General features: G+C 41.1%; 1 protein-coding gene across 2 annotated transcripts; it reads left to right on the top strand.

Annotated features, from left to right (window-relative positions):
• nectin3b (nectin cell adhesion molecule 3b) lies at nt 1-24,079 on the top strand. 2 transcript variants are annotated; one of them, XM_031752450.2, is made up of 8 exons: nt 1-219; nt 7,085-7,432; nt 8,221-8,520; nt 9,497-9,614; nt 9,839-9,990; nt 20,659-20,803; nt 22,914-23,016; nt 23,341-24,079. In XM_031752450.2, the coding sequence occupies exons 1-8, from the start codon at nt 141-143 to the stop codon at nt 23,482-23,484; spliced, it is 1,389 nt and encodes a 462-aa protein (XP_031608310.1). In that variant the 5' UTR covers nt 1-140; the 3' UTR covers nt 23,485-24,079. The 2 variants fall into 2 exon arrangements, with proteins under 2 accessions (XP_031608310.1, XP_031608309.1); XM_031752449.2 differs by lacking the exons at nt 20,659-20,803; nt 22,914-23,016; nt 23,341-24,079 and adding an exon at nt 12,276-16,348 and having other exon boundaries at nt 7-219.
• The last annotated feature ends 3,890 nt before the right edge of the window (nt 24,080-27,969 follow it).

The following is a 27,969-nucleotide window of genomic DNA, read 5'->3' as shown; positions in this document are numbered from 1 at the left end:
CGCTCCACGATCATAGATGGTACAGTCCGCATGCAGTTCGGAGTTGTTGCTGAGGAGGTTCCACTGTTCAGCACATACTGTTAAATTGGCATGCATCCTACGCTTTGGTCCTGTGGTAGGAGGCTGCACGGCTTTTGAAAATGTTACCGTCTTCTCAAAGGAGTTACTTCAGACAGCAGAGGAAGGTTGCATTGTTCCTCCTTTTGTTCAGCATTACAGGTGAGTGCTGATTTTGTGTGTGTGGTGATTTTGGGGGGGTCCTACCAACGTTACAGAGAAGTTTTGTGAGGAGCCTGCGTGAGTGTCTCGCGCATCACGCAGAAATTTCAGTCGGCAAAACTAGCTGCTGCCGCGTGCTTATTTGAAGCCGCAAGTCTAGCAAGTTTAGCCGGTGGCATTTAAAGCCCCAAACTTGGTTACAAGTTCACTCCGACGCCTCGGGAGTAGTAGCTAGCCAGCGCCACCACAGCGGATGCTGGTGCGACCCCGGGCTGCCATAGAAACAGTCCGGAGAAACCGCCGAAGAGCGCGAGCGGTGATAGTCAGTCAGATATACCGTCCGCTACACAGCCTACACTTAGGTCACTGCAGACTCAGTGGCAGCCATATTAGCTCCCGAAACAGTTTCTGTTAAAGTAACATGATGCGGTGAGGTATGTCACGCCAGCTGCTTGTGCAGAAATGTTGAGGAACTTCAAGTCGTGTCACCAGAGAGGACAATGCTAGCGCAGCACTCCCCCCGCCCCCCTCATCATCAGGTCGGGATGAGGGTCAGCCACCATGTGCCTGCAGAGGAGCCTGAGCTCATTATGGTTTAATCAGGGAGTGGGGAGTTTCCTGACTCCACCCTGAAGCACGCCAACTTTGTGCTAAGTGTTGACTCAAAAGCACGAATATGACAGTGTAGCTCTAACCCTGCCTCTAAACTGCTTTTATCAAGTGTGATGCAAAAGACTATCTGAACAAAATATACTTCTTTTTTTTTTCCAGTGGAACATCTATAATTAAATCTTTGTCATGCTTAAGAATAATGATGAGCTGCAACCAGGTATCCCGAGCTAGAGTGAATCAGAGCAAGCACTTTACTTCACTCAGCAGTCTTTCCATATCTAAAGGGCCATGAGACTGACTAAACGCATCAACAAAGTAGATGTATACACTGCTTAGTGGGGGGAACAAAAAAAGCAGGTACACATGTCACTGTAGGCTACCTGTGTGGACACACCAGCACCATATCCCTGTTTAATAGTAGAGGAACTCTGTTGTAGTTTTGCAAGCAGACCAAAAAGAAAAAAAAAAAAAAAAAAAAAAAGCTCTGGTCTCCTACACTACACCAAAACCCAGTGAAGTTCCATAACTCTCTAAAGACCTGACATGAGTTTACTGAGTCACTCTAAGACTGCGGTACATTTCAATGAGGAGGTTGACCTTGTGTCTTTGTTGAATGCAAAATAGATGCATACACATTTATGGCTAATAATGTTTAGGCCTTAAAGGGAAATAAACACTGTTTTCATAAGAGAGACTAGAAATGTCATGAAAACTTGCTCTACCAAGAAGTCGATGCCAAAATTCTGAAAATATGATGAATAAAAAAAACAACAACAACAACAAAAAAAGGAACCAGTTCTATCATAGATGTCATAACAACAACATGTGGAGCTGAAGTGTTAAGTACAAGTTCAGCAACAGGTCTGGTGCTATGTGTTTGAAAATATACACCAAGAGTCATGTATGGAAATCAGGGTTTTTCTTGTAGTTTTGGAGAAAAATAATGTTTTTGCAACTGGAATATGGATGGGTCATATACTGATTTCAGTAAAACTGACTCTTTGCCTTTACTGTGGGCTAGTCACACCTCTGAAGGCCCATTCTGAGGTAGGACCCCACCCCACAATCAAGATAATTTGTGCTTGAGCTTCAGATAATCGGGTTCAACAGCCAAAATCATCATGCCAACTATTCTGCAAAGCTTCCAGAACAAACAGGAGGCCTCAAACTTAGCTCAGCACCTCAGAGAGAGGCATGTGGGCATATCACAGACTGGTCACATACATTTTAAACTTGTAACAATGTGCTTTCGTCAAAATGTTGTGATTTTGAAACAGTCACTTTTATTGTGTGGGAACTGCGGCTGTAGCCATCAGTTGCAGCAATGCTCTGCACAGTTTTCACCATGACTAATGATGTGTCCCATTTGCCTTGGATATCAGAGATGGGAGTGACACCACTCCAGAGTTGAACGTGTTCCTGTAGTAAATTTGGAAAAGCAAGGAAAAACGGCAACATAGAGCCATTCATGCATCACTAGCAATACCCAGTGGGTTGATGCCATAAGGCAAATGCAGAAACCCGGGTTCAAAGTCAACCTTGAGGTTATGTACTGCCCATCTTCTGCCGGGTGTTTCTTTCCAGCCTTCTGTTCACTGGCCTATCACAATAAAGGCTGAAGGCACCAAAAAATATATATATAAAAAAATAAAATTCTAACTGGAAATTCAGAAATTTCGACTTCAAATGGCACACACAATAAGGTTATCTGTGCTTTATTTATTTATTTATTTATTTATTTATTTATTTATTTATTTATGTTTTGTTTTTTAGGGTGAGCCAAGTGCTTCTCATAATTATTAAGCAACTGCCATTGTTATGTGTATAGTTTTGATTGTGGTGTTGGATTTGTACAGGCAACATAAAAATGTAACTTGTAAAACTTGTAAAAATGTAACGGATGCAAGTAAAACAAGCCAAACATTCTCCTGGAGTTAAAAGAAAAACACTAACATGTACACAAAGATTAGCTCAGTGTTGAACTTTAATAGCTCTTGCTGATTCACCACTGATGGACAGCCATTTTAAGACTGAGTCATTTGAAGTAAGAAGTTGATGTGACTATGTGATAAGATCAGCTTATTAAACAGGTGTTTAATGCACTCCTGTCCTGCTCTACAAAACTGGATCTCCATCTTCGGTTCTAAAACCATCACCTATTATATTGTGATTTCCACTTTTAACAAGACATGATGTCCTGTACCAAGATATTGCTGCCACACGTGTAATGCCCAAAAAAGTAATATTGAATAAAGTGAGAATGAGTAGCAGAATGTCCCAAGGGAGCAGTGTGTCCTTGATGCCAGGATATCTATAATCTGTTTTCTGCTCTGTGTCAATGAGAGACTGTGTTGAATTTGCAAAGCAAACTGAAAGTGTCTGAAGATTCTGCTCTTTCTGAGGATTTAAGGATTGCAAGATCTAAAAAAAACACTTTCTTTTGGCTGTCTGAGAGCATCAAAAGGAGAGGGAAGGAATCGCTATTATGTGAAGATAGGCTGCACATAAGATTTGGTAGACTTTCTCTTCACTTTTTTTTTTCTTTTTTTTACTCAGAGTTGGAGAAAACGAGGGCACGCTTATGTAAGGTTGTCGTCATGTCACGAATAAAAATTTAATCCAGTCGCTATACCTCTCCATTACATATTCAGTGCAGGAAAAGTGCTGCTTTCTTCCTTCACTGTGCTTTCTTGCCATTTAGTCAAGTCATTCAGAAGCTTGTACAACGAGCTTTCTTTTAACTCCAGGAAAAGGTTTGTTTACAGTGTGCTGTACTGTAGTTACAGTCTGGCATTTCACACACTGTATTCATCAATATTGATATTTATTTCTAAACCTTGTTGTGGTGACATGCATCTCGTGTCCAATTAGATGGCTTTCCCTTGTTTCGAAGATGCTCTGTTTGGGGTAACTTTCTAATTAGTTTGAGCATCTGAACGAATAGCAAACATTTGCTGTGGGGTATTCTTTTATGTTCTGAACAGCTTTTCCTCCCTTGAGGAAGTTGTGAACTGTGTGTTAGGCGAAATGGGGCATACGCCTGTTTTAGAGTAGCTCAACTGCTGATGGTTGGTTTGCAGTCAACCTTATCCATCTTGTATTTGTAATTTTTTCTTATTTGCATAAACATGTGGTGCCTTTCATTTGTGAACAGGCTCAGTATGCTTGTAGAAAGGAATAGACATAGCTTACAGTCATGCTTTTAATAAATCATTTTACTCTCTCCAGAGTAGTGTAGCATTGTTAAGGTTTTGTTTGACAGAAAACTGGCTTCAGATGGCAGCAAACCTCCATGTAATGAGCTTAATGGTAATGATTAAATCATAGTCATATTTGAAAGTAATATGAAAATGTTGTTAGTTTCTTAATATGAGCAGATAAATAATTCACAAATGTTTGTTGAGCTTCGATCAGATAATGTCATTTCTGACACCCCGTCAGCCATAAAAGGCTGATGGGGTATTGTCGTCACCCAAGTATGTGAATGCAATAACTCGAACGTGGCGACGTAGAATTTTCAAATTGATGCCACAGGTCTTTCTAATAAAAATCTCTGAGTTTAAACCTCAGTGACATCGATCTCAAGGTCAAAGGTCAAGATTTCTGAAATTCTTGTGAATACGGTAACTCAAGAACAAAGTCATATAGGATTTTCAAATTGATACAGTAAATGCATCTATTAAAGATCTTGGACAATTTTAAATCTCAGTGAAATCTTGTGGATGTGATAACTTGAGAAAAAGGCAACGCAGGATTTTGAGACTGATAACATAGGAGACTGAGGGTAGCAGTCGCCAGTATTTTTCCATTATATTTATCCCAAGTATTGATGCACCAGTTCCAGCAGGTTTTCTTGGTCTATTACAAACACAGAGAGACACACACACACACACACACACACACACACACACACACACACACACACACACATGTCTGGTTTGCTATCCTCGTGGGGACATCCCATTGACATAATGCTTTCCCTAGCCCCTTACCCTAACCCTAACCATTAAAAATGAATGCCTAACCCTAACCCTTACCCTAAACCTAACCATAACCTAATTGTAACCCTGACAGTAAAACCGCATTTTGAGTGTGAAAATTGCTTTCAACCCCGAGGGGACCTGGATTTTGGTCCCCATGGTGCAGAAAGTCCCCACCAGGATAGTAAAAGTCAGATTTTGGTCCCCACCAGGATAGTACGAACCCGTACACACACACACACACACACACACACACACACACACACACACACACATCCTGCCCTCTCACTGACTCTTGGTGCGATTCTTTTCAAGTGACTTGTTCCATTCTCTCCAGTCAACTAGCAGTATGTTAAACAGATGGCAAACGCAGAGTCTCTCCAAATGGTTTTGATTGATAAATAAAACAGAAGGAGCGCTGTTTGGAAAATTTTGGACTTGGAGGGAAATAAACACAGGGAGACAAACGAGCTGATAAACAAATGTTGCTACAGAGCAGTGCTTGCCAGAAGGTTTCAGAACCCATTATTTTAGCACCTGAAGAACCAACACGTGGACTTGATTGCAACCGAGGGTCGGTGACATAGGCCCTAAATTATATCAGGATATTTCTGATGACATAGAAATAAACTATTGAAAGGGAAAGTGTAAGCAAATTCATTTTCCATTCTGTTTCCAAAGAGAAACTCTCATTGATGACACACTTCCTAGTTTAAACTGTGAATGATGGCTTTGGAATGCTACTAGTTTATCTTATTGACTCAAAGAATTTGTATTTCCTGTTTTTGTTTGTTTTTTTAACACAGGAGAGCATTCATAGCATATTAAAGTTCTTAAATTTCCTGTCAGTTCCCCTACTTTACATGTCATCCTGTTTCTCAAATATAGCTACATATCTATGTTTTCAGCCAAAAGTTCAAACAAAGAAAGGCTAAGGGCACAACAATCTATACTGCAGTTTGTAAGGTAGATTATTCTATGTCATAATGACAAAGTATATGAGACAAAGAAGTCACATTATAAGTGACTTAGCTTTGATTACAAGAGTCATCTGTCACCTGGAAGTCCTAATGACTAACCTGTAATTAAATGAGTCTTAAATTTTAGTGAAAACTAGAAAAACCTGATAAATAAGTACAGTGTTGTTACACAACTCAAAAGGCTCCAGTGACGGTAACATTAGAAAACAGATATTTGCTTCTCATACTGTAGGGGTAGGAAAAATTCCTTGGGCTGTGCCAGTATTTGCGGACATGGCCTTTTTGAGGGAGATTGGTCGGAGACGGAGCTATTTTTTGGCAAAACAACAATAGAATATTTGAAGTCGGTTGCCAAGCAGCGCAGCAGGTTTTGATTTATGATGATGTCTTCCTGCTGGCAGCTTGTTGCAATTAGCGTAGTTGAAGGCATTGGCAGTCCTGCAGTGTTGTGTTTATTTTTATTTTTTTTAAACCAGTAATTCCTCTTTTTTTGTACAGGAATCCCGATGGTGCATTTCCTTCCCCTGTGTTTTATATGACTTCGCTCTTGCGTTTCCTCACGCTCAGCTTTCTCTTCTCTCATCGATGATGTCATCATGTTAGCATATCTCTTCCCTTCACCGTTTTTTTTTTTTCTTTTCCCCCTTCTTTTCCTCCTTCTCTCCCTGCCCGGTCGCAGTCTGTTGTCTTCATATCTCTTTGACCTTCCACAACACTGAGCTCCTGCTTTCAAGACATGCCACATTTCTGACAAGCGCAGGTGACAGAGTGCATGGGTTAGTTATATTTGGACAAAACGCATACAGGCAGCCTGCTTTGAAGTCCTGAATTCAGGTCAGGAGGAGGAACACTGTAGAGACCAAACAAACTCATCAATGGGAACACTGAATCACACAGTAAACTGTATTATTTGTTGAAGATCCGAGTGTCTGCTGTGGTGGGATCAAGTTTGGATTCTAGTCTGATACCCACAGATGTCAGATAGTGCTATATAGATATTAAATGGAATTTTTTTTTTTTTTTAACTAGTAAAGCCAGAAGTAACACCAGAAATACCCTCTTCTCAATGGAGGTATGATAGTATTTTTGAATTCCCACATAGTTTGAGCACAATGGCTCTGAATTCTGTACTCGTTTGTTTTTCCGCCTTTAGTTGCTTGAAGTTTCGCCAGTTAAGAATTCAAAAACAACAAAAAAATACTTGTTAATAGCTAAAATGTTTAGTTAAACCCTTGTTTACAAACTAACAAGGTGATTTGTATATCAGTGTTATTTTGTGTGTCTCTTTGGCAGGTATGTGGTGCAGCCAGGTGGTGGTGCCTAAAAGAGTGAGTGCCGTGCTGGGGAAGAATGTGACATTAGAATGCAGGGTGGAGGTTGGCACAAACCTTACTCTTACTCAGAGTTCCTGGGAGCGCCGTCTGCCTTCAGGCTCTGTCACAGTGGCTGTGTACAACCCGGAGTTTGGCACCTCCATCCCTCCAGAATTCATCCATCGTTTGTATTTCCGCTCACCCTCCTCCCATGATGCCACCATCGTACTGGAAAACGTGGGCTTTTCTGATGTCGGGATCTATACCTGTAAGGTAGCCACATTTCCTCTGGGAAATACTCAAGCATCCACCACAGTCAATGTACTTGGTAAGTGTGTGTCTTTGTTTTATGTACTTTTCTTGAGAAAACAGTGGCTTTCCTTTAGGTGGTTTTTGGTAGAGATAAAATAATTGGATCAATTATTCTGTTTTTGTGTTTCTGTCCAAATCTTTTTGGGAAGAGTTTGTTTTTTGTTTTTAAATATTTATGCTCTTCTGTGTTAAAATGTTCAATGTAGGTAATGTGTCCTCCCTCGTGCATGAACACATGCTGTACTCTACAAAATGTGCAATCATGCATTGAATACACTGAAAAGGTCCAGAAAAAGACAGAAAAAACAAATTTAGTCAGCATCTACTCCCGATGCTTGCATGGAAAGCTTTTATGTGCAGGTTAAATGCTGTGTTTCTAGTTTTGTGTTGCATTTATAAAACGAATTGTCATGTCTTGTGATATTATTTAACAGAATAGTACTTTATGTATGTTTGCTTTTGCCATTATTATAGTAAAGTGAATAGAAGCCAACAAACGTAAAACAGAAATCCAAAGGATCATCATAGATCATCCTCCAATATATCACACATTGCAGAATTGCGGTCTTTTGAGAGTATCATATAATTAGTTACTCTGTGATCTCGATGCCTAGTGTGTTCTTTGTTTTCACAGAACAGATCACAGGTCTAGCTGCTAAGATTAACTTGGACAAAAAGGAATAAAATGCAATTAATAATGCAGGAAAAATATCAGTGTACTGTAAACATTTGAAACTCAGTAAAGCAACCTCAAAGTCTTTACTGTTGTCTCTGCTGATTCTGTTTTCACTCTGTTAATAACAGTGGAGCCGAAGGTTTACGTGTCTGCTGGTTCAACTGCACTGATTGATGGTGGCAATGAAACTGTGGTCGCTACTTGCATCGCTGAGCGAGCCAGACCACCTGCTGAAGTGTCCTGGGAGTCCAACCTTTTTGGCCAGTCAGAGGTGCAGCTATTTGATGAAGCCAATGGTACTACCAGCACACAAGTGCGTTACATCTGGCAGCCTACACGTCATGTTCAGGGCAACACACTCACTTGCGTGGTCCGCCACCCAGCTCTGCAGAATGACTTCAGGATCCCCTACCAGCTCAATGTGCAGTGTAAGTGCCTTGTGAGTGATTGGTGTGGGCTAACAAATTAAAAACTGAAAGAATAATAAATATGTGAAGAATGTGTTTAATAATTCTGTTCCTGCCAGAGTTAGTAAGTTAAAGTTTACAGAAGATTTTGTGCTGTAAGATAGCGATGAATTTAAAAATTTAATTTTAAAAAGGAAAAAAAAAAGACAAACTCCAAAACTCAGTATGTTTTAATATTGGTTGTTCTCTTCCAGTCAAATCCCATAGATGCCACAGTAAATGTACTCAGTGTAGTACAGCTATTTCGCTACGTAACATATGCTATCAACTTATGAAAAGAGTAAAGTGACCACCTCCAAAGTCTTTGTTTGACAGATACTTTTTTTTTCTTTGCACTGATTTACTGCTTTGTGACATATGGTAACTATAAAGGATTTTCTGCTTATTCACTGAATGCAACAGTGTGGAAAAATGTGGCAACAATTTTTCCATGTAACAAAACCTTTTACTTTGTAATAGTATATTTGTGTGAACCAAATGCATACCAGCAGAAGAGCCAAGGTGGTGCAGATGACTTCTCAGAAACCTTGTGAGCACCTTAATGAATAGATTTGTGCAATGTCAACACAATATTTCAGTTACTTTATTTTCATAATCAATGTGCAAATGAAAATGGTAAACCAGTAAAAATGGGGGGGACACTGTTTCATGGTTGCAGTTGTGTAGTGTTGATGGTTCTTTTAGGACTGTGAAAAACATTGCAATATACAAGCACTCACAAATGTTTCTCTCTCTGCAGATTATGTTTATAGATTATCTAGCATCTTAGTGCATATTTGCAAGCTTATGTCTTTAGCCCATTACTGACCTCAGACTCACTATAATGCTTCAGACAAACTAGGAAAATGGTCGTACTTGGAGCACTGTTCTCTAAGGCCATTTACTGTGTCTGGCCATTTTGTGGTCATGTCACATAATTGCTTTTCTCTCTCTTCAGTTGCTCCTGATATCTCAGTCGTTGGGTATGATGGAGACTGGTACGTAGGCCGGGAAAATGTTCAAATGACCTGCAAAGCCAACGCAAACCCGCCAGCTCATCACTTCAGATGGATCAGGTATGAGTATCCGTATGTCTGTGTGTAACGTTCACGGTTTGTCTGGGATTGAAATTGACCCAGCGGGCCAAATGCTGGTTGAATTATACTCTGACATTTTAGTAAGATACAGCTTTACTGTTTATTTTACATCAAATGTAAGGTTAAGGTTTTCACATGAAATGTCCCAATCAATTGTGTGTCCCTCTGTGTGTCTTAACGTTTCTGTTTCTTGTGTGTCACAGGTTGGACAGAGATATGCCTGAAGGGGTGGAAATAATAAACAGCACTTTGCTTTTCCTGCGTCCCCTCCAGCGGAATGACTCTGGCGTTTACAGGTGTGAGGTTGCCAATGACATCAACCTCCGCAGTCGGGATGTGCGTATTCTCATACAAGGTGAGCAGAGTATACACACCGGAACAAAGCTGACTCCTATCGCCTTCTCTTCCCTTAGGAAGCATTGTGCGTGTTTGCACGTCATAGAGGGTATCGGTGCCTGTGTCATTGTCCTTCAAACTGAAATGTGACACTATCACTCTCGCTTGTTCTGTCCATACTGACAGTTTATCAAGTAATCACCCATGGTACACTGTGTTCATACTGATATTATTACATTTGGTCTTAATTGCCTGCTTATTAGGCTTGATTAACATTACGCCTCCAGATGTTCAAAAGAGAGTTCCTGGGCCAAACAGCTGCAAATAATTTTGGCCTCTTCAGACCACAGTGCGCTGCCTCTGCTCTGTCCTGCTGGCTTGGCATCTGAGTGCGTCGTGTCTCTCTGTTGTGAATGATGAGCATGTTCCTTTGGTTTCACAAAATCTGTCTTGCCAGTGGAAGCTCTCTTTCTGAATGAAGTTCTGATTATGATGTGATTTCCTTTTTCATCACTCTCTCGCCTCCTTTCTGTGTTTCTTTTATTCCTGCATGTGTCATGCAGTGAGAGGCAAAAGCCTGCAGCCTCACTGTGAGATGATGTCCCAGATTCATAAAACATTAACTAGTTCTTTTCAACTCCTATTTATTATTTATCATTCATATTTCATTTTCCTTTGAGAGACCTGTACGGGTATTCACAAGCTTATGCATGTTGGTGTACCCTCCATTGTGAGTGTGTGTGTGTGAGTGTGAGTGTGTGTGTGTGTGTGTGTGTGTGTCGTGTTGTGGGTGTACTCATCAGATCGCTCTGCATGGAGTTGTACATTTCACATACTTGGAGACCACAGACCTCCGGGTTCATGTGTTTGCTCTTTCAGATGTGAATCTTTGCCTCACATCTGGCCTGGCACCAGGGTTAAAGTGGCAGAGCAATTTTGCAGCACCATTAAAGCTTTTAGACTCAGATTCTTTCCATTACTCTAGCTTCTTATGATTATAGCCTTTGGCTTGTCTGTTTGTGGATAAAACCACTAATCCATTACATTTTAAGGTTGGTGTTCTATTCGTGGAATAGTGAAAGTTTATACTTGAAAAGCGGGGTCTTAAATGTTTGTTCTTGATCATTTAAAACATATGATGCATATACCCAAAATAATCTTCTTATACCATTTTTAAAACTGATAACCCCTACAGACTGCAGAAATCTAAGGACATCACTGATACCGTTTGGTGTTCCTTATCATGTAGTCAAGTCACTTGTTTCTCTCTGCATGTAGAAAATGTACTGAGCTGACATCAGCATGTGCAAATACTTTGTACTGTCCCCTCATCCAATTTGTAACTTCAAAGCCAGTTGTCATATTTTTTTTTAGTTTAAATAAATACAAAAGTAGCTGAAAATGTGACCTGATCCTTTTAGACAGTTTCTAAAGATGTTTTTTCTTTAGCAAAAAAAGTTGTAGCCTATGGAAAAACAAAGTGTTGAACACATGGCATGGCCTGATTTGCCCAAAGTAAAAGAATGCACATTAACTTAAAGATTTTAAGTAACAGTTTGAGCCATGTCAGGTCTGCTATCACTGTCACCTGCTTTTTTCCTTTTTTGATCACAAGAGAATAGCTGTTATCTTGTGGTGTCTAGTTGAACTTTACAGAGATCTAGTGCTATGATTTTTGGCTACATCCAAACTAACTCTTAGGTACAGTAACTCAATCCCAGTAAACTCCATTTCAAGTGGAATGGAGTATGTAAGCATACATACTACACCACATAGAAACACAGTGCAGTGTGGTGGTGACATTGCTGGACATCTGCGTACGTTCCTGTTTTTGTTTTGTTTTAGGGTTTTTTGTGCGGTCAAAGAAACAAAGCAAACTCAACCATGCAGAATGTACTCTACAATGCACTCATTTTTCAAATAAGCATAAGAATGACTAGTCGGCTGTCCATGTCGGCAACAAGAGAGTATGCTTTTATCGTTAAGAGCATCTGGAAAGACATTACTGAAAATCAGAGTATGCTAAACGATACACTTAGTGAGGATATAGAGATTAGGACAGGGTTTTATATCCAACTTTTCTCATTAATCCATCATCTAATAGGTGAGCCCATTGTTCTCAGTGATACAATTTTATATTTACTTACTAATCTGTAACAGTGGGAATTTGCAAACCTGATGCTGCTGCTATAGTTTTAGATGTTTTAGTCAACCTCTTCTTTCTTAGCAAAATGTAGTTGGCATTGACATTCTGCTTCTGTCTTTCACCCTTTATCCCCCTCTCACCCTCCTTCCTTCCATTAGATCCTCCCACCATGCCTTCCACCATTACCACTCCTGTCCTAACTGGCTTCTCCCCCACTTTTGTGGATGATAAGGGCCACGTCCTTCTGAGCTCCCCCACACTTGAAGCCCTTCCCGAAAGTAATCTCGGTTCCATAGTGGGTGGGGCCGTGGGAGGGGCCTTATTCCTCTTGCTGCTGCTGTCTCTGGTTGGCGTGTGTTACCTACGGAAGCAGCAGACCTTTCATGGGAACTACTACACCAAGCAGTACCTGGGCCCCAATGATCTCCAGAAAGCTCCCACTCAGCACGAACTCCATCCTACCAAAGCTGGCAGTAGGTCTCAGCATCGGGACCATGATCGAGAGGAGTGGGGCGACCGCCAGCTGAAGCAGGAGCGGGACCGCCGCCACCATAGTGACTATAACGGAGAAGAGTATCCTGTTAATGGGTACACTAGGGCAATGAGGGAGAGCAGGCGCCACAGCCATCAACAGAATCACCATCATGAACACACACAGTATTCTAGTCCACAGCAGGCCAGATGTGTCAGATACCCTCATTCACCCAAACTACAGGGAAACGGCTCCCCCTACATGTCAGACGACTGCTACGATAGCGGGCCCGACGGTGATTATGTATCTCATAAAGATGGCTCAGTCATTTCACGTAGGGAGTGGTATGTTTGACAAGGTACCTAGTTCTGCAGGAACGAAAAAATGCAACATGAGTTGGAAAGTTTTGTTTATCAAATTAGGGGGAAACTCATTATTTTCTTCTGTATGCACACACACACTGCATCTCTAATGTGTGTTCTGTAGTTCCCATGTTTTGTTCAAATGTCCTGGACGACACTTGAGATGTAGTGTATACGTTTCTGTTTTGAGTGTGGGCAGCCTGTGTACGGTGCGTGTGGGGACTAACAAAAGAGCCGATGTATGTGTTGTCTCTGCCTTAAAACATGGACTGCTACAGCTGATTGAGCATAACTAATGTGTTACTGAGCAGAAGCCCCGGTGGCTTTAGATCACGCACGATTGTCTGAGAGAAGAGGTTTTTGTGAAGAAAAAAAAAACTGCATTTTGTGTTCATGTTGCTTGTACTCATTTGTTTAAATGAACTCTGGCCTCTTAGTGCAATTAGATGATGTCATGTAGTTATTGCAGGTAAATCCATAAAATTCAGATGGTCATTTTTCTTCAGTAAGACACAGCTGAGCCACAGTACATCGGTTTATTTAAAACAGGATTTGTCTTCCTGAGAAATCTGAGTTCTTTTTTGACTAATTACCTAAACATACTCTTGGTTATAAGATTTATTGGACTGCTGTTTTTGCAGGATTTTATAATGGATTGCTGAGTCATCACACCTTTTTTGTTTTGTACTAAAATCTTAGGTAAATCACAATGGAAGAACTGAGCTTGAGGAGTTGACCAGTAAGGTTTTGGCACATTTTGTGTAAACCTTGTGAGCGTTTCTCCTGCATGTCCTCAGTTCGTCTTTTATCCCTGTGATGAGAAAGCAGGCAGGAGTGCTACATGAATGGGGCACAGTCTGCTGTGCCAGCACACTGGGTTTGTCATATCGGTCAAGCCTTGAAGCCTGGAAAAATATTTCTCTAGTTTATCATTTTTATTAGAACTTATGTAAGCTACTGGTTTTTGGGAAGAGCATCAGGTTAAATATTCCCTTTAGTTAACGACATTATCATGTTGTCTATCGGATGATAATGGATCTCTTTGAGAAGTTTAAGCCTGGCACCAAACCAGGACTCTTGGAATTTCAAGAGCGCCATCAGCAGGGGCATTGTTTAAAGAGGCTACTGTATGGGAGCCACCGTAAGCTGGCCTCTTAGTATTTTGTAGCACAGAGAAACCATGCAGCCAGTACACACTACCACACTCAACCATGTTGGACTGTTTGTCTACTCTGAGTAACCTATAGAAACAAGACATGACTGTGTCACAGATCTGTGACATGTATTGTTTGGAGTGTGCGGCCGCATGCTCAGACATTGACCATTTCATTTACAATTTAAACTTTTATTAGTACTCGCAAAATTAAAAAAAAAAAAAAAGTTATGTTACGTAGTTTTTGTAATGGCTGTGTTGTCACTTTCACCTGTGATTATCAGCACTTTTGACTAAACTCCACAGCACAGGAGTTAGAGACAATATTTTGTTGCCATCACCATTAAATCTTTAACACACCATTATCCTTTGAGTAGCTATTAAATAATAATGATACACCCTATGATTTTTCTTTTCCCCAAAAGCATGTTTTATTCATTTGGAACCAGTCACCTTTTATTGCCAATCAGGACTCTCAAAAATCACATGCCATACCAAGAACTGTGATTAAACTGCGGAGAAAGCATTGTATGTGTTCGTGTCATTGGGCTCTGCAGCCCCAGTAGTTCAGGAATCAAACAAAGCTATAATGGATTTAAAGGTAAACTTAGGTTTTTGTATAAACGTAAAAATTAGAGTATTTTGGCACATGCACCTGTTCACCAGACTGCATGGAAGAGATCTGACTTTTCTTTCATGTACACTAGATGTGAATACTTGCCAACTTTAGTAGTATGGTTACTTATACAGTATTTGCTGCCAGATGCCAAATCTTTGTTTAACTTGTATGTATAAATATGACGATGACAGTGTCTCACATTTGTATTACCGACTAGATACTTAAATGACTAATGCATCACTGTTGTAAACGGGGGTTTTGTAGCCCGAAATAGGCGGGGGAGAAGATGCTTTAACATTAGAGTAACAGTTGTCAAAATCGAAGCTAGTTATGTTATAATGAACCTTCACAAATTCTGTCAGGGTGTGAATTTTGTGCAGTGGATCGGCTGCAGTTGTCGTCATGAGATTTGATAATGAGCCACTGTAACTATCAGTCTGAGACTCTGGCCCCTGACTGTGTTTCATGTTGTTTTTAAATGCTGTACAGTAGAAGTAATTTATAGACTGAAGGTGCACATTTCTATGACTTCCTGAAGGTTGAATCATGTTCACACTTCTGAAAACTGAGCATGTTTTCTTTTCGTGAGAGGTTTTAATTTGCACTCATTTTCTTGGTATAAAGTAGTTGAAATGAAAAAGCATTTATAGTTGTGGGGGTGAGAGAGGGAGAATCTGCACAGCTAGGTTGTAATTGAGAATGTGAGAGTCTTTGTAAATTGGATGACCCTTTAATGGAGGTGTCACGGAAATGTACAGTTGGTAACTTGTTAGCCATGTAGCCTCATTTTGACTGAATAATTACATGTATTGGTCCGCTGCTGACACCTATTCAGTCCGCCCTTCTGGTCACTTTCACATAAATGCAGAAACTAACAGGAAGCACGGTAGCCTAAACCCTTGTTGTGTTTGCTCCTATGCACTAAAACGGAAATTCCTCTGATCGATAGACTTTTTTTGCTTGGCTCGTCAGTTTGAAGCCCTGCACTTGGATTAATGAAGTACAGTTTTACTGTGACATTTTGTAAAGAGATCAGTCATCAATATCCTTACCTTGAGAAATGCCCTTCACTTTCTGTTGAGAAATACACACCTAGTGCCTTAGATATCTAGCAGAAATGTGTTTCTTATCATTTACCTGCGTATGTAATGACCCGATGTGTCACGTCTGGGTTTTGATTTTCATTGCATTCTGTATTTTAGGAGGAATTCATAGTGCCAAATTCACTCTTTCTGTCCTTGTGGCAGTGAAACGCAGTATGTTTCCAAACCTAAAGGCATTAAGAAACAAAAAAAAAAACAAAGCTTGAATACATCTGGATGTAAAATGACTTGCATCCTCTGTACTGTTCTGTCAGGGGTTTTGGTTTCTGTATAGCCACTGTTTGTTTATTCAGAGAAATGTATAATTACCTTCAGTCTCAAATTGTCAATGAAAAGCACCTTGCAGTCATGTTGTTTTTGTTTTTCAGGGGATTTTTCTTTTTTTGTGGGTTGTTTTTGTTTTTTGTATATACAGAAAATGTACATTTCTTGAACGGGGGAAAATATTTATGTCATCAAAAGCAGTGGAACCTTATTTTGTCAATCTCTTTGAGATACTTTAGTTCAATAAAGCACCTTAGCACCTGTGAATTATTTTTCTTTCTTTTATTCTCTGGAGGTTTTTGAGCTTGCTATTACTCAGACTGCTCAGTCTCAGCTTCTTTGTTCATCTATAAATGACATCATCTCTAGCGCCGTAACGCATAATGCTGCATAACCTCCCCCCCTACACACACACACACACACACACACACAGACACACACACCTCAAATCCAGTATGCATATGTGGGACACCACAAATGATGTAATTCCTTTTTTTTTCCTTCCCCTCCATTTCAACTGATCCTCATTACACTTTAATAACAAAGATTTATTTCGGATGTTACGTTATTGCATTTGCCATCTGGTTAAATACTGAACAGTTGATCTCCGGTGGTATTCCTGTGGTCGGGGGAGACCCAGCACCTCATGTGCTCGAGGTTCCCTCATTAATAGTCCTAGTTTGCTTTGTTTCAGGACAGAAAGGCCCTTGCTCTCCCCTGCAGCACCTCTCCTTTGTAAATCCACCACCTTCCCACCCCCATGTCTTTCTCCCACTGTCTACCAGCTGGTAAAATTAAACGCTGAGTGTTTCTGACTGGCCCAAAGTCCCTGCTCTCCAGCCCGTTGACTGTCCCCATGGCAACAAGCTCATCTGGAGCTGCTGATGGAGGCTGTCGTCCTACGAGCTCTACCTGGCCACAGAAAGTAGGGGCCTGCGTGGAGCTCAGAGCTGGGCTGTGCTGTTGTGACAGCTCGTGCAGACAGACTGAAAATGGCCCATTACTCCCTGCAGCACTAGAGAGAGCTCCTCTGGCTTATAAGGACATATACAAGTGTGACTCAGTGTTGCGCTGGCACTCTAGGTCCTCAAGACACTCTTGCCATAAAAGTCTTCATCAGCTGACCTGTCTTGTCTCCTACAGATCTTATGGTCACAGCAGTTTCTCATCCTGACCTTGAAACAGGGCAGTGTGAAAACACATGGGGAAGCAGCTCTGTGGCAGTAATGATGTCACCCCCCAGTGCTTGAATTTGTTTGAGACACTCGTGCAGAAGATCAGCGGATTCGCTGCCTGCGACACAACAGTTTCCAAGGATACTTTTCACAAGACACAAAGGAGTGAGCGAACGTCTCAGGCAGCGCAGAGGGATGCAGCTCTGACAACTGTGAGTGAGGGGAGAGACTTTGATATTAACTCCCCAGCAGAGGTGGCATCACATTGTCACCATCACAAAAACTCAAAATATTGAAATGCTGCTCTACCCCCCCCCCCCATCGTTATTACACCAGCATCTGCTCCCCAGGGGGTCTGTTGTCTAGGCAATAGCATGACCCCTGAGCCTTAAGTATCAGTGGGAAGAGGGGCGGTGTTTGGCCACCTCGCTCTGTCTTACTTCTGTTTTGGCCAGAAAGGGTCCGTCTGAAACTGACCTCACTGATCAGCATGTGCTTCTGCTGGATTCCCAGCAGCGTTGTTTGTGTGATGAAGTGCTGAAGCGGGAGAGACTCGCAAAGGGACGGCAAAAAGCCTGAAGCCGGATCCCAGTGTGGGGCAGTTGATCCACCACTAACACCAGTAATCCGAGGCCCACCACCCCTCCCCAGAATACATGGTATTTAAAACAATGAGGAGAAAATGTCAGGACGGAACATGCAGGATTGTTTCTGTGTACAATTCGTCTCGATATTTCTTAGCTAGAAGCATGCACGGAACACTACCTCCGTTAATGAACTCCTACAGCTGCTCCATGCGTTGTGGCTTTAAAGCAGCCACCCTGTGCAGGTCCCCTGAAAATGTCTGTCACAAGGCATTAAAGCAGCCGGCTTGATGAACTACATTTTTAAAGGCGTTTTGATCAACTCAAGAGGCCCTTGACATAGTTCAGCAGCCATCAAAGGTAATCGAATGGTTATTAACCGTTAGAGGACGGCAGGAATGGAGGAGGCGGAAGAAGTGACTTTCGGGGGTGAGCTCAGAAATCCCAGCTTGTTCAATATGCATCATAATTGAACTGTTATTTAGATTTCTCATCTCAGCACATTGATTTTTTTTTTCTCCCCCTCTCAAGAGCTAAATCAAGTGGAATTGACCATTATGCTTATGCGTCCTCTGTCACCTTTTGTCCTTCAGTTCCTTTAGTGTCCTACATTTGGTTTTATACATTACTGCTGATTTGCCAAAGCTTGCTGTTTTGCGAGTTTAATGCATCCTAATCACGATTAATCCTTAATCCCCTCTGTGGACAGCATGGAGCATATGTTCTAACAAAGCTAATTCAACACTTTGATAATACTGTTCCACACACACAAGGCTGAGGTAAAGAAACGGATGGATTCAGTGTTTTAACCCCGACAGTGAATTTTTAGTGAGTTTTTAAATGGCATTTTATACCTCAGTTAAACTGCAAAAGCCCTTTCATGAATACCAATAATACAGGGCTGTCCAGTACAGACTCGGACACAGTAAAAGGCAACTGGGAGCAAAGTATCAGCACTTTTTTTTTTTTCTTGGCCAGTAGTGTTTTGTTTTTTTTAATTTGAAAAGAGAAACTGTGTCTTAGTAGCAGCTGGGAAATATACAGATGAGGAAACAATTACTAGTTTCCCTATGAAAACTAAACTAAAAAGTATTTCCCAAGTGTTGCTAAACGGAGATTTTAACACATCTCGTCACAACATCCCACAAACACTCACGGGTCCTCGGCATTCCCACCCCATTCTTCTTTGGTGAATCTCTCAACCTCCTCCAGATTTGATGGTCTAATGGCATGGACCTTGGTTTTCAGTTCACCCCACAGATTTTTAGTGGGATTTAAGTCAGGGCTTTGTGCAGGCCAATCAGTAACATTTATTTTGGTCCTCTGGAGGTAGTTCTTCACCAGGAGTGATATGTTTTAGGCCACTGTGTTAGAAGACAAACTAATTAGCCAAATCCAGTTTTGCTGCTGACTGCTTGAGGTTTTCGTTTGAAATTGTCACACATCCATGTTTCTTTAATCTTTCCACATCTTTCCACCTTGATGAGATTCCCAATTCCAGGCGCAGTGACATGTCCCCCACAGTGTAATACTCCCACCACCGTGTTTAACTGTGGAACGGTGATCTTTGGGTTGTACCCTTCTCTTACTCTCCTCTTATCTCTGTGGCCAAAGAGCTCTATTCGTGTCTCAACTGACCAAACATCACGCTTCCAGTATGCATAATCTTTCTCCAAGTAGTCCTTTAGCATACTTCAGTCTGGACTGAACACTAAAGGGTTAAAACCCTCAGTTTTAACTTGATTTTACGAAGTAAAATCAGATCATTGCGCAGCAGTGGTTCGTGCAATGACTCAAAAAGGTCATTTTTGGGGAGCTTGTTATTGTGTGCAAATCTAAAAGTAGTAAAGGAGTGTGTCACAGATTTATGCATTTTATTTGTTTAACAAGACGAGTTGTAAGAAGTGCAATAAATGCATTATGGTGTGCTTAACTGTTCCCATACTAGCCACGCCACTAGCCTACTAGCTTAATATTTAGCATGTAGAAATGACAGTGGTACCAATGTTTAAAATCCAAGGAAGCTTGTTTCAGTTTGAAAGTGAATAAATAAAGAAATAAGCATATAATAAATGCAAATTTGCAAGGCAGAGTTAGGTCAAAATTATAGTTGGGAATCACAGTTGTTATTTCAGTCTTTACTTCAAAGACAACTTCAACCTTCACAGCTGTTGACATGGCTGGTAGTGTTTTAAACAAGAATTTGCTCGGTGGCTAAATAAAGGCAACACATGGCTAATCAGGTAGGCTTCTTCAAACATTTTGCATGTCCGTGACTTAGAGCTCAATCAAATATAGTAAAGTAAAAAAAAACACAAAGAGGTGCAGACCTGCGACCTGCAAAGTGCAGGTCGGAGGGGTTTTTGTTTTTCTCTTGACTCTTTTTCTTTTTCTACAACTGTTTGATAATTGAGTTGATTCATGTGACAACCAATCACAGCTGAGCAGTCCTCTGGCTGACCCAATGTAACACCAACCAAAGTGACAGCAGCAGTTTGGACTCTGTAGAGAAGTAGTGCTTCTAATTATAGTCAGATCTTTAATGTGGGCGGAATATTATCTCCATAAGATAAGTAAAATAAACTGGAACAACTTAGTTTACTCTCCTTATCTCTAGGTCTAAACTGCTGTTGCTCTACTCTAATTGTCTTTATGGGTTAAAAGTTGTAAATTGGGACGATGAATGAGAATCTTTGAATCGACGCCTGACTGTGTGTACACTTTGATTCATTCACTGCCAGGATGTTAGTGGTCTGTCATCGTTGTGTTGTTGGCGGTATCCTGGACTTTTCTCTGTCCTCTGTCTCAGACCAGTCTCAAGCAGAGAGGTCAAACTCCATCACCGTGGCCGGAGCTGTGATGGGCGCGGTCCTCGCTCTCTTCCTCATCGTGGTCTTCATCATTGTGATCCACACCGCTCGCAAAGCCCCACCACCGGCCTTCACAGACAAAGTGTAAGTGGACCGAATTACTCATGTCGCATGCAGAACATGCTCAGCTGGTTAATTAATTGCATGATACAGTTTGAGGTGATGGGAGCCCACCGGTGGGTTCAGGGAGTTGCTCCTTCCTGCTGTGGAGAATGCTGCAGCGGTGCGCGCCCTGGAGCAGGGAGTCTGCGGGACAAGGTTGAGGGGTGGCGGATAATTGCTGTCTTGGCAGCAAGCCCTTGTCCTATTTTGTACAGTGCACCAGCACTCATGTTAATGTTAGAGCAAAGAAGAATAACTCTGAGGTTAAATTATTTACAGGAGGAGCTGGGTCACCCTCTGCCAGAGTCCCATGACCAACATTAAAATCTTTGTGTGTGTGCCGCCTTTGTTTTTTATACTCTAAGAAAACAGGTCTGCGCAGCATCTTATATGTGTTTTTTGTGGGCAGAGATGAAGCCTGGGAGGTTTTGATTAACACTATTTTTGACTTTGAAGTTCATATAGAATCTCAAAAGGTATGTTTAATGTGTCCAGTAGCGCTCACAAGCCTAATACCCCTTATATAAGAAACATTGCCATGTACCTGTGGAGCATATCTGCAAGGTTGCAGGCTGATCCTCTCATCCATCCCTGTTAGTGTATGATTCAGCATGAACACTCCTGTCCAAGTATTTCTCAAGTAAGGCAGCTATAAGGGCTAAACATAGTAGCAATCCTGCAGTCTGTTTAATACTAGTGGGTTTATATCCACTGCAAATATGTCAGTGACATATGGAAAAGTGGCAGTAATTACCAGGACACAAGTATGCGTTCTGTCATTGTCCTAAATAAAAACACTCAGTCATTTGTTCCCTCAATCCGATTTTATTCTCCCATGTAAACATTTGCATCCTAATTTCAGCGACTGCATCATCAGAAGAAATCTAGTGTACATGCTTCCAACTGTGCCTCAAAGGTGCGGCTTGAATAACGAACAACCCATCATCCTCTGGGTGCAGGTTCAATGTATGTAGCCCGTGTGTCAGGCTGGTCAATGCCACGACAAACTTAGCATCTTAAGTGTGACCGTGGCTGGGAGTCCCAGTGGAACGAGGCGTGGGTAGGGGGAGGAGGAGGGTGAACGCAAGCTTCATCACCTCCTTCATCACACGCAGACGTGAGAGTAAGACGGCGGGTCAATGAGAAGCTCTGACTGTAATCGGTCACTTCGAATCCCAAATATGAAAGAGAGACTAGGCATTAAGTGACACACAGTGTTAGAAGATCAATGCCTGTCATGACGCTGTATTACGAATGGCTGAGGTTTGTTCTTAGGCTTCAGTTTAGCAGGGCTGGGGGATTTCAGCCAGCGAGAGTCTGACTTCAGAGGAACAGCTGTCAGAAAATGTTCTAATTTACTCGTCCGCGTGGAAGTCCATCACCTTCTTACACCTGCTGTCATGTACACTGAGCCATCGTCATTTAGTCATCGGTAATATCGGATTCCAGCGCTTCAAGGAATACCCTGTCTAGGATTATTAAACTGCAGGACTTGCAAGATGCATTTAAAAATAAAAAGAGAGGTAAAAGTTTCAGACGTGCAGTATCTGTACGGTGGCCCTCAGGTGCAAATAATAAAAACTATTTGACAAAACACACGAGACAAACGCAACCAAAGCAACAGGAGAAAAAGCACATCATCATTTTGTGATTTTTGTTTGTTTGTCTGTTTTTTGTTTTGTTGTTGTTGTTTTCTGCCATGTTTTCTGAAATCTTGTGCCTTTGTGTTGTTGTGTTTTGCACCTCAGGGCCTCTGTAGGCTCCGATGTTTTCCACAGAGCGTCTGTTTTTCATCGTCTCCGCCTGAAAAATTCTCACATCTTTAAAGCTCTGCACATCAAGTTTATTTTGCTGCCTCTTCTGTTGTGAATCCATCTCAAAGTTTATCGCAGGATACCATAAACAACATCAATATGCCTCAGAAGGAACTCGTTATAGTGGCTGCCCTTCAAATTTGATCCAGTAAATTGATTTTGTACCGATTTTATCTATCGCTGATCGTTTTATACTGTTTCTTTGTGAGTACAGTGTTTTTCCACTCTGAAATTTGTCTCCATTGCCATTTCTTCTTCCCCTTTTTCTTCCTCTGAAGGATTGACCTTCCTCCGACACACAAGCCGCCTCCTCCCTACTCCGAGAGAGCACCGGCTGCTCCTCTGGGAGTCCACGCGTCACAAGTGGCCTGGCTGTGTCAGGTAAAGCCCCACTTCCTTTTTTCAACCAGCTGAAAGTCACGCATGTGAATCATGACAGCTCTACACCACAATTATTAACACTGCTTTAGTTAATGAAGCGCACTGAGTCACAACAAGCAGCAGTAACAACGAGCTAACTCATGTCATAATCTGTTTTTATTAAGCAGGAAGCTCTGTGGCTTTATTAATTTAATATGTTGGAGAGTTTAATTTTTTATTTCCCTGTCCTTTTTTTGGAGTCTCACACATTATAGAGGCCTAAAGGGTGACGATGATAGAAGATGATCTAGGTGATGATTCGGTTTTTTTGCTTTTAATTTACAGACTCGCAGGGCAGACCACAGGCACCCACCCACAGCAAGGCGGGGAGCCCAAAGCCCCACCCATCAGCGCTCCCGTCTGGAGTGGGTGTGTCATCAGAGTGGGACAGACCAGGTGTACATCAACCACCGTGAACACTACGTGTGAGGGACAGTTCCAATCACAGTCCACCAATCACCCGGCAGTCACTCTGCCTGAGCAGCAGTGAGCTTATAGGCTTCACCTGATTCACAGAGCCATCAGTCCAGAGAAGGAAGCGGGTGGTAGTGTATGAGGAAAGTGTCTCTCTATTTGCAGGCAGTTTTTTTCTTCTTAAAACATAAATCTTTTCTGCTATACGCTGGCTGTCACCCGTAGACTGTACAAAGAAGGTGGACATTGTTATGTTAACTCCTTGAAACCAAATCTCACAGTTGCAGGCAGATCTGAATGTAAAGCTGAGGGACACTGCAACCTCATACAGTAGAAACCTGTCAGTCACAAAGTAGGCTCACATTAAAGCGTCTATTTTTCATACAAATTGGGGCTAAAATTGACAAAAACAACATTATTTTGTATCATCATAGATTGAAAACTAGAGCCTAACAACTCATCAGATACAGTAAGTGTTCACTGAGGGCTCAGCAGCTGCTTTCCCATAGACTTTTATGAAACCAGATTTCTTTTGAAATCACAGGCGACGCCTCCTGCTGGCTGTTAAAAAGCATTTTTAAAGACACTCCTCCAATGCAAAAGCTACATCCATCTTTCATATACAGTCTATGGCAGGGGTGGGCAATCTCAGTCCACGAGGGCCGGTGTCCCTGCAGGTTTTAGATGTGTCCTCGAACCAACACAGCTGATTTAAATGGCTAAATTAGCTCCTCAACATGTCCTGAAGTTCTCCAGAGGCCTGGTAACGAACTGATCATGTGATTCAGGTGTGTTGACCCAAGGTGAGATCTAAAACCTGCAGGGACACCGGCCCTCGTGGACTGAGATTGCCCACCCCTGGTCTATGGTGACACACTCTTGTCTATACAGTAAATATGTAGCTATAGCCAGCAGTCTGTTAGCTTAGCTTAGCACAAAATTAGAGATAGTAGGGAAAAAGGGCATTTCACAAAAGGTCCAACTATTCCTTTAATTACCTTTTGTTATAAGTTCTCAGTGTGTATCACTTAGGGTACTGAAGTGCTTTGGCAGAACTAACAATATCTTCTGCCTGCATCAGTTTATATGCTCTATACATGAGTAAAAGTGGTTAGAGAATAGATTAATGTCAGAGTTAGTCTGCAAAAATAAACAGTTTTCTTTTTTTTTTTTCATGTTGGAGAGCATAAATCCATATTCTCAGCTACATCACCAGACCAAACTGTGAGGTCCAGTGAGACTAAATATTCTAGCTGCATCACAGACATAAAGGGATTAAAGTACTTCTGTCGCAGTCCTGTGATGTGCGGTTGTAATGTTATGATGCTGTTCTTTTTTTGGGAACAAAACATGTAGATTTGTAATCATGTGGAGACAAATCAGGGAAACGACAATATGCAACATTTCAGATTTCTGTTTTTTGGTTTTATGTGCACTGAAGAAAGATGCTTGCATTATTTTTGTTAAACTAAAATAGATTACATAGTTCATACTCCTGTAGGATATACAATGTCTGATTATTATTGTGAGGAGCCAGAGAACTAATATTTTTAAAGTGCCATTATAACATTTGGCAGGGGGGAGGGGATTCCCTGCTGATATGTGTATGCTGTAGTGCTCACATTCCTCCACTGTGACTAGATGGTTTTGAGCTATTTTCTTGACTGACGTATGTATTAAAAGTGCATATTGTTGCCAAGTGTGTTCTCAGTTGGAAACATAACCAAAACCACTTGAAAAGCTATAGGAATAGAAGAAAGAGTCTACTGAATTGCTGTGTGAAGACAGAAAGCTCCAGATGAGGGTGTTCAGTGACCTTTTTAAAGTAAACACTCTGAGAGATGGAAGCTCTGAGTCACGACACGGGGAAACAAGAGAAGAAGTCCTTGAAGATTTGAAAAAGAGTTTGTAGTGACGAAGAGAGTTTGGTTTTATTTTTTTTTAAGGGAAATAAAAATCATCTCAAGGTCACAGTCACATTGCAATTACTGTGACGCCCACATCAAAGAGAAAAGCTCTTATTATTACCGTGAGTCAATGATGTGGTGTTTGTGCTGTGAAAAGCCAGAGCTCACGTTGTAACGACACCACAGTGAGGGTGGAGATGTTTGACAGAAATCAGTGATTTGTTTAGATCAGTCCTCGTGTTACGGGCTCTGGCGAACACTTTCCTAGGGTAACACCTAGTGGACAAATGGGTCAGCGCAACCCCCGATAGAGCGTGTGCATCACTGAATACATAATACGACCCTTGGCTGCTCCTTGTCAGAGAGAATTAAAACTTGGATGGCTGCAGTCTTACGGTCAAGCCTGTTTACACAGTGGAAAACTACTAACCCTTTGGCACAGACTGCGTTTTCACAGCACAAAACTACAAACAATGGAATAAATGATGCATTAATTCCATTTAGATGTTTCTCTATCAGAGTCCTGGTGCTGTGATTGCTCCCGCCGTCATGTCTCATAGAGTGTTGTTACATTCTTTATAGCACCAGCTGAAATATACACTATGAAAAAAGTCAGCTTAGGCAGTGGAGGAAAATTGATTAATAAAACACTACTGTGCAAAAGTGAAGAGTCACCCCTCTTTTCTTTATGTTGTGCTTCCAAGGAGCCAGACTTCCTTTTCATTTAAAAAGTGATATTTAACAATGGATCTGATTTCAGAAGTTTTTCAATGTCTACATGCTTCAGCTGATCCATCTGCTGTTCACTGAAGCCTCATCAGAAATGGTCTCAGTGGGGGTGTGGGTGTGGGGGGCTGTCAAGAAGCCATTCTTAAGGAAGGGAAAGAGGAGAAAATGCTGACATATGGACTAAAAATCAGCTGCAACAGGTCTCGTGGAGTGATCGATACTGAATAAAGTTGGTCTTACCAAATATTGACTTTCACGTTCAATGGAACTGTACAAACTGTTTTTGCCTTATATGCTGTATTTTCATGTATACTTACTAAAACAAATAAATGAGGGGTTGAGCTCAAGACTTTTGCACGGTACTCTTTGTGAATGCACAGAGGAAACTCATCTTTATTTCTAGTAAACAAGATTTTATTTGGGAGCAAAATTACAATAGAACATCACAATAAAAAAAAAGAATCCATTATAAATATAGAGTAGACCTAAAACATGGGCTAGCAGATGATGCCTGACTTTAGGCAGCTGTTATTTAAGACCACGTGTTTATACTGATAGTTGTTATTACAGTGAATAAGAGAAAAAAAGTCTGCTAATTTCACACCCAAAGTGCGCAGTACCACTGATACTACACTAATTCTGATATTGCACGAATGCATCATTTATGCAATAAACAGTTTTCGTTTAGAATATCCACGTTTTACTGTTCTCTGTATACTGCAGAGGTGGGTAAATATGGTTAAAGATTAGAAAAAATACTCTTTCTAAAAATAAGACTTTTGAAAATAAGTTGACAGAATATTCTGGGTAAATAAAAGCATAACTATCTGTAAATCCAAACACCCAACATGAATTTTACACGCTCATTAAGACACATTAGTATGAGCAGCAGCTTCATTTTTATGGTCTAAAACACTGAGCGTTAGAGGCTTAAACGACACTGCTGACTACTGGCTCAGGCTTGGCAGCTGGTTGTTACAATAAAGAAAGAGTTCACCCAAACTCTTGTTGTTTTCTGTGCTCATGTTTGTACAAAGTCACCTAATTTCTATGTTTACAGCATGTGGTAGCAACTACTTCTAGATAAGAGTGGTAAAAGTGTAAAAAGCATGTTTTATACTTCGCAAACTGTAATGCTGTGGGGATATATTGATTATTTTGGGGGGAAAGAATGGAATTAAAGTCCATTATTTTGCCATCAGTGCTGATAATTCCATGAAATTCCTAAAACTGCACCAAATTTGACTATAACTGGGATTTAATGGCTTCCTCAAATGTTCCCTGAAAGCAGTTTAAGCATCTGGTTCCTGCAGTTATGGACATGTGATAATTGATTAGCTAGTTAGTGATGGCTTAGTAAGTCGTAACTCAAAACAATGGAAAATTGGTGAATACAGCCATAATACTAAATTACTCTACACAGCGCTGTACTCATATTTATATGCACAGCAGATCACATGCTAATAATGTAAGATCACCCGGCTCTGTGGCTTTGGCCTTTTGGGCCTCATTGTTTTGTTTTGCAGACAATGAATTCATGATGATGGACGTAGCTTCCAGGTCAGAAAAGTGAAGCCAGTGTAGAAGTGCCTTAGACATGTATTTCTTTGAATGTTCAAACTGAATATAACGTAGTCCATTTTGTAAATTTTAGTCATTTGAAATGTCTAAAAGAGGATTACCCGGGGTATTCTCACTGGATAACAACTTGTGACTGATAAGTCGTTAGCCAATGAGCATGCAATTTCACAATCTGACCCCAACCAATGTTCTTACAGTACCTTTCTAAACACCAAGATGGTGGTGGTGAAAACACTCATTTCAACACTTTATAAAGGGATTTTATTAACCACTCCATGGTTTA

The sequence above is a fragment of the Oreochromis aureus genome, linkage group 10 (genome assembly GCF_013358895.1).
Source record: "Oreochromis aureus strain Israel breed Guangdong linkage group 10, ZZ_aureus, whole genome shotgun sequence".
Lineage (NCBI taxonomy): Eukaryota > Metazoa > Chordata > Actinopteri > Cichliformes > Cichlidae > Oreochromis > Oreochromis aureus.
Note: the sequence above shows the minus strand (reverse complement) of the source record. Positions and strands in the feature narration are given on the sequence as shown.

What these genes read in the sequence shown, in the direction of transcription:
- nectin3b (XM_031752449.2), top strand. Translation starts at nt 141, where the DNA reads ATGTTACCGTCTTCTCAAAGGAGTTACTTCAGACAGCAGAGGAAGGTT. An exon ending in CACCACAGTCAATGTACTTG is followed by an intron (nt 7,433 to 8,220) that starts GTAAGTGTGTGT and finishes TGTTAATAACAG; the next exon opens with TGGAGCCGAAGGTTTACGTG. An exon ending in CTACCAGCTCAATGTGCAGT is followed by an intron (nt 8,521 to 9,496) that starts GTAAGTGCCTTG and finishes CTCTCTCTTCAG; the next exon opens with TTGCTCCTGATATCTCAGTC.